The sequence below is a fragment of the Hyalella azteca genome, unplaced genomic scaffold (assembly GCF_000764305.2).
Source record: "Hyalella azteca isolate HAZT.00-mixed unplaced genomic scaffold, Hazt_2.0.2 contig15442, whole genome shotgun sequence".
Taxonomy (NCBI): Eukaryota; Metazoa; Arthropoda; class Malacostraca; order Amphipoda; family Hyalellidae; genus Hyalella; species Hyalella azteca.
The window spans coordinates 444,427-467,182 of NW_025945296.1; the positions used below are offsets into that span (position 1 = coordinate 444,427).

Below are 22,756 nucleotides of genomic sequence, written 5' to 3' on the forward strand. Positions count from 1 at the left end.
GAGTTGGAATCCGAAACGTTTTTTTCCACATGTATATGGTAAATTTTAGCGTAAATTTCTTAGCATTTGAATCATCGAGCACAGAAAATCATCGAGCACACGGTGTTTGGTATAAGCTATATCATCGAGCACACGGTGTTGGTATAAGCTATATCATCGAGCACACGGTGTTGGTATAAACTATATCATCGAGCACACGGTAAACACGCGGTGTTTGGTATAAGCTATATCATCGAGCACTCGGTGTTGGTATAAACTATATCATCGAGCACACGGTGCTTGGTATAAGTTATATCATCGAGAATTTATTGTTCACGTCCAAGCAGTTGCATGAGGCGACATGGGTTCGTAAAGTTCCATGCACTTCGTACGCATGAACTTACGATCTCTTCACGCACATAACACGCACGAAGAGCACGTAACTTCGCCCTAAGTTCATAACTCAAGTACACGGAGTCTGCGTGTAGGCGATGTGGTATCCGCGGTTCATGTAGTCGTCCGTGGCGCTGAACTCATCCGCGTCCGTGACAGTGCGGAACATGAACGGCTTTCCGGTACCTTATATATGATAAATAACATATTTTATCGGTATGTATAAAAGTATTTTAAATTATCCATAATAGAACAACGTTGCAAAATATGGCCCTGCGGAACATGAACGGCTTTCCGGTACCTTAGATATGGTTAATAATATTTTACCGGTGTATATAAAAGTATTTTAAATTTTACATAATAGAACCACGATGCAAAATCTGGCCCTCAGTTCACAAAATTCAGCCCTCGATTTACTGTATGTTTAAAAATTTGATAATGATTGTTACCCAAGCTATTTTTAATCATAATATTTTTTTCAAAAATTAAATTAATACTGAAAATATTTGAAATAAATCATTCATTTTTAAAACGAATTGAATTATTTAATAAACTTTACAATTAATTGAATTATTTAATTTATTTTAAAATTAATTATGATATTACAATAATTTTTAAAATTGTAAAAAATAAAAAAAAAATGATTTATTGTAATCACTCACTCACGAGCAGCCCTGGCGTGGGCCGGTCTCCGAGTTGGGTGCCACAGTAGCGCTCGTGGGTGACCTGGCCCCCCTCCCTGGCCCCCACCCCGCCCACCCACACGTAGTCCGAGCGGCAGTCTTCGTCACCCACCTCATGATATGGGTGGACCAAGTGAGAATTATTTCTTTTATATTGTTTTAGCGCATTTTCTCATTTATGGAAAAAAGGCGCTATTGTGCTCGCCATGTCCGTCCGTCCGTCCGTTTGCCTGTCCGTCTGTCCGTCCGTGACCTCAAGTTTTTGTCGACGAGAAAATGCACTCTCTGTCACTCACTGCAGTGAGTACTGAGTTATACTTTTTAATTATTTGTTTAATATGTTTTTTTATTTTGAAGTGAATCAAGTGAGAATTATTTCATGGTTTTTAATTAATTGTTGAATGTATTTTTGATTTCGAAAACCAAAACTCATTAGAATTACTCGTCCAGCACCTCCCGATGCGCGTGAATCAAGGGAGAATTATTTCTTTTATATGGTTTTTGAATTAATTGTTTAATATTTTTTGATTTCGAAGTGAAATAAGTGAGAATTATTTCTTTTATATGGTGTTTGAATTAATTGTTGAATATGTTTTTGATTTCGAAAGATAAAACACATTAAAATTACTCGTCCACACCTCACGACACACGTGGATCAAGTAAGAATTATTCATTTTATGTTGTTTTTTGAATGAATTGTTTAATATGTTTTTTATTTCGAAGTGGATCAAACGAAAATTATTATTTTACGTTGTTTTTTTTTATATAATTGTTGAATATATTTTTGATTTCGAAAACCAAAACACATTAAAATTACACGTTCCCAACCTAACCATTGCCAGGACAATACGCATGAATCAAGTGAGAATTATTTCTTTTGTGTTGTTTTTGAATGAATTTTAATAGGTTTTTGATTTCGAAAGAAAAACAAAATACATTAAAATTGCTAATCCCCCACATTGAAATTACTCATGTGTATATATATCGTCAGGATTTTACGTGAAAATAATACGTGAATCAACTGAAAATTATTTCTTTTATGTGGTTTTTGAATGGATTGTTGAATAGGTTTTTGATTTCGAATGAAAAATCACATTAAAATTCCATATCCCCCACCTAACCATTGTTAGGACGATGCATGTGAATCAAGTAAGAATTGTTTCTTTTATGTTGTTTTTGAACGAATGGTTAAATAGGTTTTTGATTTCAAAAAAAAAAGAAACAAAACACGATGCATCAAAACACGACGAATCATCAAAAGACGATGAATCTCATGATAATTATCAAGAATTTAAAGCAAAAAGGTTCGCTTTGATTATAAAAAATTATTGGTTAATTTGTGATTTAAGCAGACATATGATTAAAATAAGAATTATTGATAACATGTTGTTTTTGAATATATTGTTGAATAGATTTTTTATTTTTTTGCATGCCGATAGCTACCTTATTATCGCTTTTACATGTCTTTATCTAGGCTATAATTGTGCTCTACAGCTGAAATTCTGCGTAAGCTCAATTATTTTCCATATAATACAATGGATTAGATGAAGTTTGTTCCGAGCTTGAAGCGAAAGGTTAAGTCGAGCACGACCGATCAGGTATAAAAATTGGAAGGCGCACGACATTTTACGTCTATGCAAAATTTATGTTCATGTATTAAATTATGAACAGATGCATAATTAATTTTGCTTGTTAATTAATATTCTTGTTTTGTTTGTCTTCTACAAATCTCATAATCGACATTTAACACATTTCTACCTGTCAAATCGATCTGAAATTTTGCCTCCTTGCGTAAAGTCGAAAACAATGCATGAATCAATTGACAGAATAAATTATTTTGAACAATTACTTTTTTTATAATAAAAAATTCAAAATTATTATTTTTTAATACATAAAAATAAAATTAGAAATTCATAGTACATGTGTAACATCGAAGACAATGGATTCTTTAGAAGTGATGTCTTTGAAAAGTAATTTTTAAATTGCATATTATTGAAGGAGAGGTTCACGCATTCCTCACCAAAGGCTGGGAAGAGTTCTCGGCCACTGCTATATCTCCCACAGTCGTCATGGAGAATCCGTTCTCTCCTTCCTGTATAATCACATAAAAAATTAGCATGATGAAAAAATCATTTCGTAAATGCTGTCATACATAAATCTCGTAAGTTTTAATTCCATGCTCTGACTATTTTTCAAGAGCGAAAAAGATTATTTTGTTCATCATGTATACTGACAAAAATGTTTCATATTAATGCACGTGCACATTAATGCAAAAATCGTGCATATTAATGCACGTAAATATGTATCATGTTATATGGATCAGGATGCTTCGAAACGTTAGTGAAGCATTTTACAAATAATAAGCAATTGTTTACTGTGAAATCCACTCAAGATTTGCAGAAATATCATTTCATCGTTGAAAGAAATGAGCTATAAAATTTATTAAGAATACTGATAAACATTCTACTCATATATGTAGGTAATACTGACTCTTTAACCTTGCAAAAGAACGTATATAACTACTACGTCCGTTCTTTGTTCGTGCTGTAAGAATTGGGTCACTATTTTGACAATATAACCAACACAATTTTGTGAATGCCTCGCCTCTTACCTGCCTGTACTGCACACCGCAGAAGCCAGGCTCGGGGGCGATGCATGTAGCGTAGTCCAGGTTGTTGAGGTGACCTGCGAGGTGAAGTTAAAATTATGGGCTTGATTTTCATTATTAATGAATCTATTATTGATTCAATTTATTCAATTGATTCAATAACTCAATTTATTCCATTGATTGAATTTATTTAATTGATTCAATTGATTCAATTTATTCAATTGATTGATTGATTTAATTTATTCAATTGATTTAATTTATTGATTTAATCATTGTATTCAATTGATTTAATTTATTCAATAGATTCAATTTATTCAATAGATTCAATTGATTAAATTTATTCAATAGTTTCAATTTATTCAATTGATTCGATTTATTGAATTGATCCAATTTATTCAATTGATTCAATTTATTCAATTGATTCAATTTATGCAATTGATTCAATTGATTCAATTTATTTAATTGATTCAATTTATGCAATTGATTCAATTGATTCAATTTATTTAATTGATTGAATTGATTAATTTATTATTCTATTTATTATTGATTTATTATTTATGGATTATTGATTATTATTGATTCAATTATTCAAAAATAGCTTAGCCAGGTTATTTATAAATCAGTATTTTTAGTTCCCCGATGGTGATGATTACAAAGTTTAAGCTTTACAAAATTTAGTTATAAATCTCAGTGCAGCTTTTATCTTACTATAAAAAGATTTCCTACAAAATTGTCTTACCTGTGTAGCCCACGCGAATGTCACAATCCGATTGGTCTTTCATTTTACTGAAGTCACACCAGCGGTCTTCAGTAAAGCAACCTCGGCCATCGAAATTAAAGCTTTTCACACTTCCGCTTACGCCTTGAAAATATTGAAGGCAACCGTCGGGAGCTGAGGGAAAGAGGCATGAGTGATAGAAGCAACATTTATGATGTAGGATGCTGTAATTAACTATATTAATACATAGTTTCATATAATATATGAAATTATATATTAATGAAGCGATATATTAATATATAGTTTCATATATTAAACTATATTAATATATAGTTTAATTATATAGTTTACGTTTTATTTGTTTATATTATATAATAGTTTTGCTTGTTTCCAGGGATAGGTTAGAGCCATGATACGTTTAATACTACCGATAACTTATGAATAAAAAAATTTACTCAAGCTGGTAATTAATTCACAAACTGCGAAATTACTTATCAAAAATTTGTTTCCTCTTAATAGACGTAATATTTTTCTTCTATTGTTAATTATACATGTATAGATTTATACATACAGAATATATAGGTATAGATCTATACATACAGAATATACATGTATAGATCTATACTTACAGAATATATATCTATAGATCTATACATACAGAATATATATGTATAGATCTATACATACAGAATATATGTGTATAGATCTATACATACAGAATATGTCTGTATAGAACTATACATACAGAATATATATGTATAGATCTATACGTACAGAATATACATGTATAGATCTATACATAAAAATATATATGTATAGATCTATGTGGATTAATTAATGCTTAAAATAGTGAGTACTAATCAAGCTCACGCACCTCTAGGCACGCGGTTGTCCGCGCACTTGCACGGCAGTTGCGTCACTCTCATGCGCCACGCGCGACGCTCGCTGAACTGCACCGGGTCATTTTCTCTGGTGTGATAAGTTCATTTAGAGTGAATATTTACCAAAATATTTGTCAAAAAAACTACCTTTCATTCTCAAAAGAAAGACGAATGCAATTAATCAGATAATATCGTATGCAATTAAATCAGATAAATTATAGACGAATGCAATTAAACAGATAAATAATATAAATTGATCAAGTTCCGATCATCAAGCACATAACCAAAATTTAATTGATACCTCAACGAGTCGAGCGCAAGTGAAAGAGTCTCGGTCAAAACTGAAGAAAGCTTACAAAAATTTTTTGGTACAACTTTGTTAAAGTATAGAAGTCTATCTTTAAAGTTTATGACCGAAATGTATTTAATAATGAATGCTTAATAAAAGCTAATATAAAATAAAATTGGAAAATTCAGTCTTACTTTGTAAATAAATCAATATTGACATGAAATATTTGGTCGATGCAATAAAGCAATAATTTTCGTTAATTTTATGAAGAATATATGACAATAAACTTCAATTGGTGAAGTAATTGTCTTGACATAAATGTACCGTTGAAAAAAATTATATTTAAAACCTTTTCGTACATATCTGATTTCATGATCTTCCGTGAGTCAAGAAACTGAATTTCATCAGCTGTGCTGACATAACTTATTCAACCTTTAAACCGATATACCTTTTGAAGCTGAAATGGAGCTCAAATTCTTGCTCTAGAATTATCATACTTTTACTCAAAGTTAGATCCATTGAGCAAAATATGTAGAATAAAAAATTATTTGTTTTCTTTGCCGAAAAAGATGATAATTTTCATGATACTTGAACTTATGTAAATGCTACGTGAATGAAATTTTTCAATCAGATAAGAAGTACTGCATCGAAAAGGGTGATAATTTTCATGATACTTCAACTTATGTAAATGCTAAAGGAATTTAATTTTTTAATCAGATAAGAAGTAGGCTACTGAGCCGAAAAATGTCATAATTTTCATGAAACGTGAACTTATGTAAATGCTACTTGAATTTAATTTTTTACTCAGATAAGAAGTACTGTGTAGAAAAAGGTGATAATTTTCATGATACTTAAACTTATGTAAATGCTACTTAAATTTAATTTTTTAATCAGATTAGAAGTACTGTGTCGAAAAAGGTGATAATTTTCGAAAAAGGTGATAATTTTTATGATTTTTGAATTTATGTAAATTCTACTTGAATTTAATTTTTTAATCAGATAAGAAGTACTGTGTCGTTACTGTATTAAATGATACTTTAACTTATGTAAATGCTACTTGAATTTAATTTGTAAATCAGATAGGAATAGATTAAATGTTTAACCATTCAGGTAATTTAAGCAAACTTGAACTTATGTAAATGCTACTTGAATTTAAGTTTTTAGTCAGATAAGAAGAGATTAAATGCAAAGAATTTAGGAGTTAAGGTATTGGCATTCTTCTATGATGACGCCAAGCAAGTCTGCGGACGTGACGTCGCCGGATGACGTCTTTGTTTTCGCTGCCAAATCGGAAATCCTCGTCGGTTCCTAAGTACAACGTCGCTAAATATAGCAGCTTTTCTTTTAACTTTAGTCTTAATAAATAATGAGATGGTGAGCTGTTGATCGTGGTACGAGATCAATAACTTGAGTACTGGTATTAGTCATCTACTTAAGTACTGGCACTCAAGTAGGAATAGATGTCTAATCACTTATAATTGTATAAACTACATAAAATAGTTTACTGGTAATGATATACCAATATTATGAATGGAATTTATTTTGACTGATTGATATCTATTCCGAAGTAAATTATTTTTGTTCATATCGACCGAATTATGCTGTTTATTGCTTAATAGCATACTTTTACATTATATTACACGAAAATCTTCTTAATACTTATTTAAAAATAGTTCACAAAGTTTATGTTTCGTCCGATGTCCCATTTTTCTTATTCATAGCAATAAAGGAATCATATGTCAATGTAGAGCAGATATAGCCTTGAAGTAGCCAGTCAACCTGTAATGTTTCCAACAAGTTTATAAACCAGGGCAAACCTTTACTTCAAATTGTTTGTTCGGCCTTATCCTATCCACCCCTGTCGTAATTACACACAGGAAAATTTGTAGGACTTTGTCCAATTAGCGATGAACGTTTCGCTACGCTCAGACATATAGTAGGACTTTGTCCAAATTGCGATGCATTTTTCGCCATTGTGTGGGTTCGAACCACCCAGTGTGGTCCGGCAAAAGGGAGGCGTATCAGGGCTAAAATGGCGATATCAAAGGGAGGCGTATCTGCTACCCGCGCAAGCTGTTGGTAAGAAAGGTAGCAGTGGATAGCAGTGCTACCCACTCTTGCTGTGAGTAAGAAAGGTAGCAGGCCTATGCTACCCACTCGAGCTGTTGGTAAGAAAGTTATCAGTGCTACGTCGACTACCCACTCTAGCTGTGGGTGAGAAAGTGTGTCAATATTTGAACAAGTAACATGACCCATTCGTGCACACCTTACTCACTGGTAGCTGTAGAGAGCAACTGTTACGTCGCGTGGGTGTGGTGGAGCCGTTGTGGTGACGCTATCCTGGCGCTCACTGTTATTAGTCTGTCCCTGTAAAATATTTGATATATTTATATAAATTAGGAAAATTAAATGGAGTATATAAAGAAACATAATCTATTGTCTCGTTATGATATTTAAATAAAAAATTTCGCAAAGTTCGGTGCACGAATTAAAGGTAAAGTGAAGGGATAATATACGCACATAAATCTATCTGAAACAATTTTTTTATCGGGAAATTTGATTGCTTTATAAGAATAATTTGTCTTCTGTATCGTGCTTAATGTCTAGTATTATGATGATGAGTATAATGTTATACTACGATAATTTTTAGTAGTAGAACTAGATTAATTCTCCCCGATGTAATTCATAAATGTCATAAAAAGGTGTAAATGTGGTTAGAAAATGCATCTGCTTGCAACCAAAATAGAATGCCTTAAAAAGCATAAGAATTGCTTTGGCTTGCAAACTGTAAAGAATTAGAAGATTTGTGTTGCAAGGAAAAAGAACCTTGCTATATGATGTATAATGTATATCACGGGAACAATCTTACTTTGATGGATTTGCATGCGTTTAGACTTATTTGAGTTCTCGAAAAAAATATCGAAAGAAACGTTACCTTTAACCTTAATTAGATGAAACGTTTGCTTCAACGTTCTTAAGATGAATTATAAACTTTAACGTTATTCAAATGAAACGTAATTACATTTTTGTGGATCCGATAAGCACGAAGCCTAGCAGTATTTCAGCCCCAGACAATATAATCAAATATCCGAACATTCCAATCACTCTCAGTTCGGATTAGCAATAGGCTTAATTAAATGTAATTACGATGCTTTTTGCCAGCCCCGTCGATTATATTGCCCATTAAAATCTAATATATAAATACGCTAGTTTCCCCAGTGAAATATAATATAATAAGTAAACTCAAAGCATACATTACTTTTACTTGATCCCGAGATATTTTTTCTCTCTTCAAACGACGGTTATATCTCTGCGGAGGTAGCGTGTAGCTGGAGCCGTTCACATGCGCGTGTTGGTCCACCGTGGAGAGTTCGTTCAGATCGTGACATTTGTAGAAGTGATGTTCGAGCTCCCGTAGCATGAACGTCAATGTCGTCTCACGTACACCCTCCACGTTCAGATAAACTAAAATGGACCAAAATGTTTTATTCGGTCTTCATTTGAAGCGAAAACTAGATTAAAATTACAACCTTGATATTAGTGAAGAAATAACTAACAAATATTAATTCTTTAAAAACATTGCTAACTGAAACGGACAATATTCCTAATGCATCAAGCTGCACCCAATTTAAATTTTAAACTTAGACTGAAATTCAGTATAAAATATTGTGTTAGGTCTATTTCAATTTTACTGTGTTTTTCACAAATCTTCTACCCTTGATATACTTGCAAACATTACTCGTATGTAATCAAAGATACAATCCATGCACGTTTGAAAGGAGTCACAGATGCAATCCCCAAATACTTGAAAGGAGTTAGTGATTAAAGCCGCGATTCGTTAGATGTGCTCTCCTCTTTCAGTATTTAGTATAACTGTATTATTTGAAATTGATTATTATTATTATTATTGTTATTGGAGGCTTTCAGCAGCCGTTGCACCCACTGTGAGACCCCGTATTGTTTCCACACAGGGTTGGCACAGGATAAACACTCGATGTGTAGAACCGATCGTGCTTGCAGTCTCCCCAAAACGGAGGCTGAATTTCGAAGTCGTCGAAATCAAGCCTGAAGCAGAATAAAAAAAACCTTCATGACTATATAGTCAAAATATTGAGTATCGTCGTTAGTTATGTATGCATTGCCAATTTCCATCACCACCATTACGTTTGCGTTGCCAGAAAAGTTTGATAAAATTCGAATTTATAATCAGAGAAATTACGTAAAAAATTACATTCTCCACTGACAGTCGTCTAACTGCTGCAGCTTGCCACTATCTGTGCTATGACTCCATGTCAATTACGTAAATTAAAAGACTGATTCAAGAAAGACTGACTCGGAACTTTCAAGACCCACATAAGTACACGTAGCGGCCCATTTCCCGTCAGCGATCGGTGGGTTCAGCTTGAAAAGCAGTCAGTGATTGGCTGTCGGAGGTGCGAACTTTTAACTATTTATGAAATAACGGCCCATGCTATAATGCACTTCCGTCAACGAAACATAAGTTACCACTCAGCACTTACATCGCCGCTCGTCACTAAAAACCGTATAATACTCGTACTTACTGATCAGAACTACGATTTGTGTATGCTTCGGAAACCACATGAAGACTACAAAGCTGTTTTGATCGCGTTAGAAAGATTTGCTTTATTTTTGTTCATAAAATAGACCGTTTCTATAAGATGCCAGCGACTCAAGTGACGTGGCGACGTTATCGTCATTGACGGCAGTTCTACCGGTCTACCCTGACCGACCTAATCTTAGTTCTACCGGTCTACCCTGACCGACTTAATCTTAGTTCTACCGGTCTACCCTGACCGACCCGATCTTAGCTCAACCGGTCTACCCTGACCGACCTGATCTTAGCTCTACCTGTCTACCCCGACCGACCTGATCTTAGCTCTACCGGTCTCCCCTGATCGACCTGATCTCAGCTCTACCGGTCTACCCTAACCGACCTGATCTTAGTTCTATCGGTCTACCCTGACCGACCTGATCTGACAGACGGGCTCGTCGCAGCCGTGCTCCACAGTAAGCGAGCAGGCCAGAGATGATTCGGCCAGAGAGGCAGGGTAGCCGGGCGAACTGAACACAAATTCCCTGGCCAAAGTTTTGTCCCCGCAACTCACGAGCTCTGATCACAGAAAAGAAATATTTGATTATATTTTATTTCGATTATCACTACAAATCAATGTACCCATCCCAGAATGATAGAACCTTTTATATTTATTGATCGTTCTAATATTGTTACGGAGAATAAAATAAGATTAATTAATTTTGAAGTTAATTTATTAGCTTAGGATTAAGCCCTGAAGCTTGACTGAATATCACGATGCCCACGTAAACTAATATACCAGAAGCAAAAGTCATTTGCCGTTCTATGGAGGTAACAAAATAAAACTAATGGAAGAAATTTAATTGAAAGTGCCCTGTATAACATATTAAAAATGTTAGTGCATATTGTGCATAAAAATGCCTGTTTAAAAGGGCCTTAATTTGAAAATTTATCTGTAAGACAATATGATTTAGAAACGGTTTTTGATAATCTCTGGAAAGACTTCAGACTTAAATATAGTCTGGAAGTGCTGCTCGGTTAAATAGCTCAAACTTTATTGCAGATGTGGTTCATATCTCGTTTGTAACCTTAAATTGAATAAATTTTCTCTGCAGAAAAGGATTAATTTGAGCAGTAATGACCCCAGAAAAAATTTATATATGCAAAAAATTTGAAGATTTATTTTTCACTAAAAGCTTATAAAACTTAAGAACTAGAAACATACATTGTTTAATCACTTTAATGGACTTAATGAGATATACAAAAGAAATTAAATCCATAGATAAATTAGTTGGCCAAATTGTGTATAAGATACTAGAACCGATCAGCGATCACTGACCTTGGCTCGACGTGAAACTTGCGTTAAAGCCTCGGCAAGTTCCGTCAGCATTCGACACGAACTTCAGCGCCAACACATTACTGTTTGACCGTATAAACGGCGGTGCCCGGGAGCCGCAATAACGGGGTTCCCCTTGAAATACGTTTTCTACATCAGCAAAGTTTTCTCCGATGCCGAGAGGATTAGAGGAGATACTGATGTGGTCCATAGAGCACTCGTCTGAACCCGTTATGTCAAAGTCAACGAAATGGAGTTCGATGTGTTCGCCAACAGGAGCCTAGATAAGATAACCATCAAATGATTATTCAATTTGTAGACTCTCGATTGAATGATTGTCTTAGTTTACTGGCCATCAAAATTGCAAAATTTGCCGTTTATGCTTCATGCATTGAAAACTATAGCAGTAATTGCCAGTAAATAAGAAGAATATTTTTTTCATTTTTGATGAAAACTTAAAAAAATTTTACTTCCAACATGAAGTTCGTCTTGATAATAATAGATTGTCTGGTGTCAGCAACAAAACACGTAGGATGAGTCAATTACTCCTGAAGAATCCGGGTCAAAGTAGAGACGATCCAGTTTCGTGTTCCGAGTACCTCTCGGACCCTTCTACGGTCGGACTCGCGGCCGGTCTCCAAATTTCATTGAGCCTAAAATATCGCCCCATATAAATGAACGCAGCTCAATGAAACTTCGCACACGTGTTCAATATGACCTGACGGTGATGTTTGGGTCGTGATTATTCTTTTGAATTTCGCCTTCGTTATCGAGTTATACAGTCATACGGTCCACAATTCGTAGAAATCCCAATATAAAAGTGTCCGAAAGGTATTCCTCCAAGTCGCTTAAAAAATTCAAACCAATGAAGCTCACATTGACTTTACGACCCTTAATTCCTTATAAGGACCTTGCCCAACTAAATCCGTAATATATTAGAAAATACGCTAAACTCAAAAGCATGACGTGTACTGGTGTTCTGCAGTCGTTACAACAATAATATTGAATATACTTGCGTGTAGGAGGTTCCAGGTTGAATGAAGTCTACGGATTCCAGACCGAATATTACACTATCTCTTGTTTCATAACCCTAGTTTTAAAATAATATATAATTTGAATGATTAAAAAGGCAAATATCTAACTTCACTGAAATAATCTTTACTAATCGTATGACCTTCCTCCGTTTCGTTAAATGCATTTCTGTCAATTAATATTTCTCAATCCATTTCAGATTTCGAAATATATTCTCTGGAAAGTGAAATGTTTTCATTAAGTCTACACTCATTGGAAAATCTCGGTAAGCGTATAAAAGTTAACTTATTTTAAATTATTATTATTGTTTTAGATGTTTCACTCATTTGAAAAATTTAAAATATATTTTAACATTAAAAATGTTCAGAACTAACGCGCAGAATCCACGTGCAGGTGATATTAGGAGAGTAGTGATGGGGATAGCCTGGTGACGTCACGCTCCCCCACTCGCCTGATTTGACCCCCATCTCTCCCCCGCACTCTGGGGGGTAGGTGAGTCATGGCTTAGTCAGGCCAGGGGCTCTTAAGCTGCGTTCACGTTAGCCGAGAATTTAAGAATACCAGAAATTTGTGGACATATTTAATAGATTTATTAATTAATGTAACTGAAAACAATACGGATCATCTGTTGGTCATGCCTGAAGTAAGTGATTTAAACAGCATTAGAAATTAGGTAGGTTCAAAACATTACATTATATTAAGATCGAGCGGATGTTCAAATGTCCATATGATAAAGCCGAAGGGGTTTCCGTTTATCAATAAAATAAAACCTAGTGAGTTTCAGAATATCAATAAAATAAAACTAGGTAGGCATAGAACATTCGTGCAATCTAATCAAAACTGTGCCAGCTGGGGCGAGGCAATGGGGTATAAGGAAGGCAGTCAGCAGGGCCTTTGCAATAAATTCTCAATAAAATCATGTAAAATAAGCTTTAATTAACTTTTTTATTAATCCTAATTTCATAGGAGGCATGATTGATTGGTTTGTCGAACTATATATAAATCAAAAAACCCGCTAATTGTGATTTATTGTACCTAGCAACTGTTCTGTAATCAATGTTTAATTGACTTCTGACGAACTTTCTCAAAATTATTTCCGAATAAATAATTCAATAAATTCATGCACTAAGATTCTGATGACAGGAGCGAAATAAGGCCTCTGGAATATTGTGGGTGGGTCTGTGATTAATTTAAATTTCTTCCATCTAGGGATTATTGATCAATTTTAGTTCCTTTAGTCAAGAGATGAGAGAGATGAGTGACCAATCGCAGTTTCATTTGGAAATTTTCGCAATCGCAGATGGAAGAATTTTCATTTCTTCCGTCAAGGGATGAGTGATCAATTTTAGTTTCTTCCGTCAAGGGATGAGTGATCAATTTCAGTTTCTTCCGTCAAGGGATGAGTGATCAATTTTAGTTTCTTCCGTCAAGAGATGAGTGATCAATTTTAATTTCTTCCGTCAAGGGATGAGTGATCAATTTTATTTTCTTCCGTCAAGGGATAAGTGATCAATTTTATTTTCTTCCGTCAAGGGATAAGTGATCAATTTTAGTTTCTTCCGTCAAGGGATGAATGATCAATTTTAGTTTCTTCCGTCATGGGATGAGTGATCAATTTTATTTTCTTCCGTCAAGGGATGAGTGATCAATTTTAGTTTCTTCCGTCATGGGATGAGTGATCAATTTTATTTTCTTCCGTCAAGGGATGAGTGATCAATTTTAGTTTCTTCCGTCATGGGATGAGTGATCAATTTTATTTTCTTCCGTCAAGGGATGAGTGATCAATTTTAGTTCCTTCCGTCAAGGGTTGAGTGATCAATTTTAAATATCTTCCGTCAAGAGAAGAGTGATCAATTTTCATTTCTTCCGTCTAGAGCATCAATCAAACGCAGCGTCTGATATCCATTCACGTCTCAAGATCCACGCGAGGTCTCTAAGATATTTTGAAATCTATTAATCGGTGCTTGATATTCCAATTTATAACAATTCTCTACAAACCATGAATATGAAGAAATATTAATTGAACTCATGGATGAGAATATTGAGTTTTCATCCTCGGCAATAGTTTGGGGGGTAGTTTAGTGATATAGAAACGCTCAAATCCCTTTAAGTTTCATACAGATACAATTCAGTTTCTTTTACGTTTCATACTGGTTATTAAGAAACCGTACGAAGGTAATTCATACACACGAACGTTGCTATCTGTATCTGTCGTTTGAAGCATTAAATGCATCGGTGAGCGTTTTAAAACTTGTATACCGCGTCGTATAGAGCAGCATTTTAAAATTATTTTAATAAGATGAACGGAAAACAGCAGGGAAAATTTTATTGCGCTTTTAACAAAAATGTTAGAAAAACTAAACTTTAAAGTACGAAGAAATTATTATGCTTTTGCGATGAGGTGAATGTCTAGAGAGAGAGAGAACAAGAATAAATGAAATTAAAGAGAGAAATAAAGAATTCATTGTTATAATACTTGATATAAATAACATAAATTTTGACTACTTATTATTTTCACACTTACCATCGCTAAACGAGTTCCTCACACTTATGGAAATAAAATACAAAATCACAAAATTTCTCATTTTAGAGCAACCTGACAACCTGCTTCTCAGCCTCACTGCACGGTTATGGAACTTAACCGATCTCCAGAGCTGATACACTTGTTGAGTCTTAAATACCTTTAAGAACAAATACCTTTAAGCACAAAAATATTTTAAACTAACAATAACTTCCCCATCCTATAGTACATGCATCACGTGCTGAAAAGAAACTTCTTTTCTTGGTATAAGTTATAGCCAGAAAAGATTTAAAAAGAAACTTTCTTGGTATAGAAAAGGTTGATTATTTGAAAATTTTACGAGAACATTTCCCTCTTCACGTTCCCTGGTCGTTTGTTGGGAGACATTGTCGTGTACGACATTTGTGATACGCGCTACAATGCGAACAGATGTTCACGGTGCCGTATAATGGAGAGACGTCCAGATGTAGAGGGTTAATCAATGCCGTGATGTCTAGACGTTGGAATACGTCACTTATTTTACAACGTACGTCTCAATAATGTACGTTGCAGTATAATATATACGTTACAGTAGCATAGGCTGAGTTTGCATCTAGGACACATATAGAAACGTATAATATTTATATTTATAGAAGTTACAATCCGGCGATTGAAAACGTAGATATTGTTTTATTTTTATAGCGTATGACGCTTCAATCATTAAATTTAATGCGATTTAGGTAAAAAACAGAAAATTTTTTTATTGAAGACTGTCGATCCTACGAGTCGAATTTCCTAGTGACAATCAATAATAATTGTTAAGTAGGCAAATTAGGACGAATAAACAGAAAAGTTAATACGTTCGCGTGGATTCACTTTAGGACAAAAATTCAAGAAATTAAAAAACATCACTTATTCGTGTCAGCTATTCAGATTTGTCGAAGCTGCAACATGGGCGAAAAGCTGGTATATTTGATCGATATAAACGTTTTTAGTAGAATTTTTTAGTAATTAGAATTGCAATGGGAGATTGCAAAAGCCGATAACTACCTATATTTCGACTGCACTCAAATCCTAATCAAACTAAAATATTCCATGATGATCTATTCTCTCTAAATTTGCAGCTTTATCTGTGGTTGGTAAATACAAATAAGCATATTGATTTTCGGCCTCATGAAACTCGATGAAAGACTTAGAGAAGTATATAGAACCGTTCATTTCAGTTTTGGAATCTTGCGACATTTAATGGACCGATTCTTCGACCGCTGATGAAATGCCACAACAAGCAATTTATTATTTAGTCTGTCAATGGAACTTTGAATTGCGCAAATTTAAAACATCTTTGTTAATGCCAATGCCAGATATTCCAGATACACACGGCAGAAACTTGCATGAATATAGCGCCATTCACAATTATTGATGACGAGGTGACTACGGTGACATTTAAATGCTTTTTATCGTCACAATAAAGAAACTAAATAATAACAGATGACCCAAGCAGCTATGCCATGCCAAGGCATGACGTTTAATTATTAACAGATTGATGTTGTCACGACACACACCCGAGACATCAAGTAAATTGGCAAAATTGCTGTTAATATTATAATATAATTATTAAATTCGTGCTGACAAGTTTAAGTACCTGACCTAACATTGCAGTTAATTTTTAAGATGCTCATAAAATGAATAAATGATGAATAGAGAATATCAGAGCTGAGAATCTTATTATGTTAGTTCATAAATGATTAATAGAACCGGAAATATTGACAGCATAGTACTGAATATTGTAATCTTCACTTGCATTTATTACAGGAGCAATTCGCGATCTATGTTACTTCCTGAACAATAACAACTTCTAAAAATGTATGACTTTTCATAAATTTAATTTTTCAAATATTTTTCATGTCATGGTGTGACTGAATTTTTTGAAGAATTTCAAGAAAGACAAGCGAAGACCTTTGCCTAGGAATGCATCGGTCCATCCAATTAAAGCTTTTTGATTCGTTCTTGCCTTTTTGAGGCAATGAAAAATTGCTTGAGCTTTCACAATAAGCCTCGGAAAAGGCTAACTAACTAGGCTGACTTCTATTTGCTGATTCATTCATAAGTTTGCATCCATTATTATTTAATTCGTAATCTATTGATTTTACAATCACTGAAAATTAATCCGAATTTATGAGTCATCCCACGTACCGCAAAGCCTATGGGTCACAATGCTAGAATAACCCAGATCCAGACCCAACATATGCAGCAAAAAATCGTTTCATAAACATTATATCCTACACGCAACTTTGCGGTAAAATGAGTTAAAAACAATATTGTAAATAGCCGCTATAACATGAATACAGTGTAACTTACATAAGTAACTAAATCTTGGAAGCTCTGGAGAAGCGGCGTCTGGAGCGTCTCACCCCATGAGGCTAAGACGACTCTCGTGGGAAATCATCAGCCCAGACCTGCGATCGAAGCCCCATGGGGCAATGCAGGACAAGTTCCCCACTCACGTCTTTAGGTAGAACAACTACAGCTGCTGCAGCTGCATCTGAAACAGCTGCATTTGTACCTGTTGCATCTACCACGGCAGCATCTTTTACAGCCTCATCTGCTACAGCTGAACCTGCTACGACTACATCTACTACAGCTGAACCTTCTACGGCTACATTTGCTACAGCTACAGCTACTATACGGCTACATCTGCTACAGCTGCATCTGCACCAGCTGCTTCTGCTGCGGCTACATCTACTACAGCTACGCCTGATGCACTTTTCCAAATTTAGCGCACTGAAGACGAAAACTGGCAGAGTGTGTTTGCTCTCAGCTTATATTCATTCATAGCAATTGAGCATTAATCATGAAAAATATAAAAGCTTTCGAAGGTCAATATAAAAGGTCCTTTAATTTTTCTCAAACCATCCAAAAGGCTGCATATTGCATTGTGAATACTTTTTTATGCACTGCTGAATACTTTTTTCGGTCATGAACACTAGGTTTTACAATGCACGCTGTATATGTTAGTTGGTTACTTACATAGCAGATTGAATGTAGAACTACTGCAAGACTTGGTCATGGTCAATCGTTCGGATTTACCGTGAGTTCATCGCATAAGAAATTGTTTTCCTTAGTTTTGTAAACAAATGAGGCGTGTATATGCCTACCCACATCTGGCTGGCCGGTCTCTGTTAAAGTGTAAGTCTCTGTTAAAGTGTAAGTCTCTGTTTGAGTGTGGTCTCAGTCTATGTTAGAAAGTGAGTCTCAGTCTCTGTTAAAGTGTAAGATTCGCTTAGCAAGTAAACTAGCGGTTTTTAATCAAAGCGATTGGAAAATAAATAAGTGATCATCATTCCAAATATTTTCCTGTAAACATTAAAATTCTCTCTTCAAAAATTCAGCTACCGACTTACCCGTATAACAGAATTGTAGCTCCATTAACGTTCTGTTTCAGGCTAACATTATATGTTCAAAAAAGAGCACTTTAATATGCACTCTCAATTATTGAATTTTCGTTTCATTTTGAAATAGAAAATTTGTAAAAGTAGTTTCATACCACAAGTAAATTCCATAGTACCAACCATTTTAGGGTTTACCAATCACCGTTCACCTATTGTAAATCAAATTGACCCCTGCTAATACATTCAATCCCAAAGTATTTAGATTCATGTTTGGGCGTATATTATTAACATATACTAAGTTAATTTTAATTACGATCAAACCTCATTCATGTTAATCATATTCTGTAGCCATAAATCAGTTAGCAGACATTGTGGTCACGTCAGAGGAGTCGCATCTGTAAGCCCCTACCACGTGCCTTGATCATAAGGCCAACGGGCAATCTGCTGTATTGATCCGCGAAGTTTGGCATTTCGCTAGATTGCCGTTGAATAAATGATTAGAATGAAAATGATTTCGGGGAGGCTGTATCAGAAAGGGCTCCATCATCACTAAGAAAAATGATTGGTTGATCTTGTCCATATAATGACATACTGCCAGCTACAAAAGTGAGATAAATTACATAGAAGTGAGATGAGATAAATTGTACCTACAAAGTGAGATAAAGTGCATCACCATTTAGAAAATGACACACTCATTTCTTTGAGTGAGCCCGTCGGAAGGTGTTGGAAGTAATCCATGACAATTACTCTACAATGACACACCTATTGAACATATCAAAACAATTCAATGGCATGAATTTGCATATCAACGTATTTTTCATGCGACAGCAACGAAAGATATTGTAAATTATGTTGTCAGAACACTCGATATTCGCATTTAATAAATAGCATCTCTTTTGGTACATTTTAGTTCTTTCTAAATCACTGATATAATAGTTGGAAAATCCTTAGAATTTTGTTCTATGATCCCTAAATAAACGCTGATGGAATCCAATTATTCTCTTCATGTTCACTCATTAAGCAGGTAATCGGTAACAGAAAATTATCCATGGGGCAGAGAGTGTCTCAATATCCATGCAGAGAGTGTCTCATTATCCATGGCGTAGAGAGTGTCTCATCATCCATGTAACAGAGAGTGTCTCATTATTCATGGAGCAGCAAGTGTCTCATTATCCATGGAGCAGAGAGTGTATCATCATGCATTGAGCAGAAAGTGTCTCATTATTCATGGAGCAGCAAGTGTCTCATTATCCATGGAGCAGAGAGTGTCTCATCATCCATGTAGCAGAGAGTGTCTCATCATACATTGAGCAGAAAGTGTCTCATTATTCATGTAGCAGCAAGTATCTCATTATCCATGTAGCAGAGAGTGTCTCATTATCCATGTAGCAGAGAGTACTCTTTCTCCATGCAGCAGAGAGTGTCTCATTATCCATGTAGCAGAGAGTGTCTCATTTAATAAATAACATAGATAACAAAACCAAGGAACGCAGAGCGAGGTCTCCCTCCCTGTAGTTATAGGGTTATGGCACAGAGGGATCACACTGAGAGGGTAAACGCGCCGAGGGGAGATGAGGGTCGAGGTGGTCGAAGGTTAATCCAATAATGATGCAATGGCGCGCATGAGAGCGCGAGGGGTTGAGGCCTGATGTGGTTTTGTTACTGGAAGTTCATAACTGAGATAAGAGAGCTATACATAAACTGAGCCCAGTAGGCTAAGCAGCGAGTGGGATATTGCGCTTAAACCTGAATAAAGTTGAGTTTATTATTTTTTTTACATATGATATGAAGTGGCTCATCATTCTATTGAAAGGATAGCTGCTAAAATGTTTTGGAATGACGATCTATTGTTCGGTTCTCAGAATGATCCATTGGTATGATGATCTATTGTTCGGTTTAGAAGACAGTCCATTGTTCGGTTCTCAGAATGATCCATTGGTATGATGATCTATTGTTCGGTTTAGAAGACAGTCTATTGTTCGGTTTTTAAAATGATCCATTGGTATGATGATATATTGTTCGGTTTAAAAGACATTCCATTGTTCAGTTTTAGAATATTGTAGCACTGTAAACCTTCTCCGCTTATACTAGCTCCTGAACGAATCTACTATGCTGAAAGAAATGCAATACGTCAATATCCAGTCGCGTCAGTGAATCCCTCCTGAAAGAAGCTCAGTAAACTCAGTCTTCGGGTCCAGGAAAAATTGAAGCAGGCAGTGGTTTATAGCCTCGTGAAACTTGCAACAAATCTGAGGCGAGGAAGTTTATGGTGGCTGTGACGGCCGGGTCCTCAGATTTGAACACGGATTAAATATGAACTCAATTATAAAAAATTGTTCAAGACGTGGAGAACGAATGTTTTTTTACCTAAAAATTTGCTATGCATAATTCTTACCCTTTCTCCTTTAAATATTTATTATCACACTAGTAATTTAAGTTGTCACACAGGCGGCTTAAGAAGTTCTCCGCTAAACACAGCAGTGATGTTACTTTTCGGCTAATCAATCTGAAGATGTTCATTGGAAAGTGAATGCTTAGCTTCAATCAAAGCTTAGCCATTCAATCAAATTCCATCTGCTTATCTTTGACGATAGAAATTTTATTTTTTATATTCTCTTTTACACTCGTCGGATGTCTTTCACTTACCATGGCTCGATATTGGTTCCATGTTTATTGAGATAGCTACCATTTTATCGACAAAACAGACAACTGTGGAGCAAACGTTCCGCAGGTAGCGTAGCAAGCAAATAACGTTGAAAGACCATTTAATTAACGTTGATAAAAAATACATCGCTTAATTCGACGATGACTCAACAAAACAACATTTAACTCTACTTTGATTCGAAGTATCAACAATTAGACCAACGATGATTCAACGATGACACGTTTCATTCCAAATGGATTCAACGAAACTATATTTAAGTTAACGTTGTTTCAACTAAACTGCGCTTAATTCAACATTGATTTGACAAAACAACGCTCAATTCAACAATAACTCATCGTCTCTTGTCCAGTAGGGAGCGTATTTGCAACGCGAGCTCCCGATACAAGTTTCCGTTCACGGGCAGCGTCTGGCATCGATTACGCTGCTCAGTAGCTCCAGCCCGCCCCAGTCTCTCGCCGGACCAAAGCTTGCATGTCTGCAAGACATCGAAAACATATTGTAGGAAGAGATAGATCAGCTTGTTTTATTAAGTACTTCTCATTTGCTAATTATTCATTTATGCATTCACACTGCATAGAGCAAATGCACATAATATGAAGCCTTTATTAATATTGCAATCAAGTTGACGTATATGCTCACGTTTGAGTTTTTGCTTAATAAAAAATAAAAAAATTGAAATTATAATAACAGAATAGAAGAACACGCCAAAACGTGTAGATTTATAAACGAATAATTCATTAAGTTTATGATTATGATTTTATATATGTAATTATATTATCATTTCTCTTCTCAGCTTGCAAAGAATGTTTTTATGTACATTAAATTTAAAATATCATTCCATACGCATTATATGAGCCGATGTTGCATGCTACGTAAGTCTTGCCGGCTGCATCACAGAGTATCCGGGAATTCCACAATCACCTGCCACCATCACTCTTCCCTCACCATCACTCCACGGAGCGTCTGCTCCCCTTTACGGCGCGCGTCAGTGTACGGCTGACTGCGCCGCGGTGAACATGTGTGGTGTAACATCTGCTCAAGTTTATTTTATGACTGAAATTGTGAGGACTTTGAGAGTCCAATTGTGAAGTGAATAGTGAGAGTCCGAAGAGATGACAGAGTGTGTTAAGTGATGAGTTTCTGCATTAATACTCTGTTGGTTTCTATACTAATGTGATTTTTATGAATTAATAACGACAATGTGTGTGTTGAGAATCTTAGGAAATGTAATGAAAGAATTACGAATATTTTTTATATGAAAATAATCTGAAATAATTAAGATTATCAAAAAATTATATGATTTATCATTGTTTATTTCAGTAAGAGAATGCAGAATTAGGGCGTAAAAATTCTTATAGGAATAAAGAAATTAATGAATTATTTCGTTGAAATTAATTTTGCGCAAATGCAATTCCCATATTGTCCGAAAATTGATGTTTTATTCACACCCTGACGACTCGCATCTCAATTACGCACGTGGTATCCTACGCTTGAAATTCTCCCAACAAAATGCGAATTTGTAAATGAACAAATTTCTTGCCTACAATGTATGTACAAAACATGACAATGTACAATGTAAATACAATGTACAATGTACTACAATATACAAACATGAAAGTTTTCGTTTACTTGCACTATCAAAATTTCGGAAGGATTGCACAACGTTAACGCAAAAATAGCCATTACGCTTAATACGTTCAGCATGAAGCAAATCATTGTGACTGAAAATTG

General features: G+C 35.0%; 1 protein-coding gene across 1 annotated transcript; it reads right to left on the reverse strand.

Moving 5' to 3' along the window:
* Window positions 1-229: 229 nt before the first annotated feature.
* On the reverse strand, window positions 230-15,101 carry LOC108664576. Its single transcript, XM_018151190.2, has 13 exons — window positions 14,996-15,101; window positions 12,846-12,952; window positions 11,443-11,719; window positions 10,541-10,682; window positions 9,495-9,616; window positions 8,817-9,016; window positions 7,827-7,918; window positions 5,256-5,350; window positions 4,403-4,555; window positions 3,667-3,740; window positions 3,076-3,147; window positions 1,035-1,167; window positions 230-558 (listed from the first exon to the last, which is right to left on the reverse strand). The coding sequence occupies exons 1-13, from the start codon at window positions 15,054-15,056 to the stop codon at window positions 443-445; spliced, it is 1,644 nt and encodes a 547-aa protein (XP_018006679.2). The 5' UTR covers window positions 15,057-15,101; the 3' UTR covers window positions 230-442.
* Window positions 15,102-22,756: the final 7,655 nt, after the last annotated feature.

Coding starts and splice junctions, on each gene's coding strand:
- LOC108664576 (XM_018151190.2), bottom strand. CDS start 15,056: ATGAGAAATTTTGTGATTTTGTATTTTATTTCCATAAGTGTGAGGAAC. Junction 10,683..11,442: donor AAGTTTCACGTCGAGCCAAG/GTCAGTGATCGC, acceptor TTCTGTGATCAG/AGCTCGTGAGTTGCGGGGAC. Junction 4,556..5,255: donor GGACAACCGCGTGCCTAGAG/GTGCGTGAGCTT, acceptor TCTTTCCCTCAG/CTCCCGACGGTTGCCTTCAA.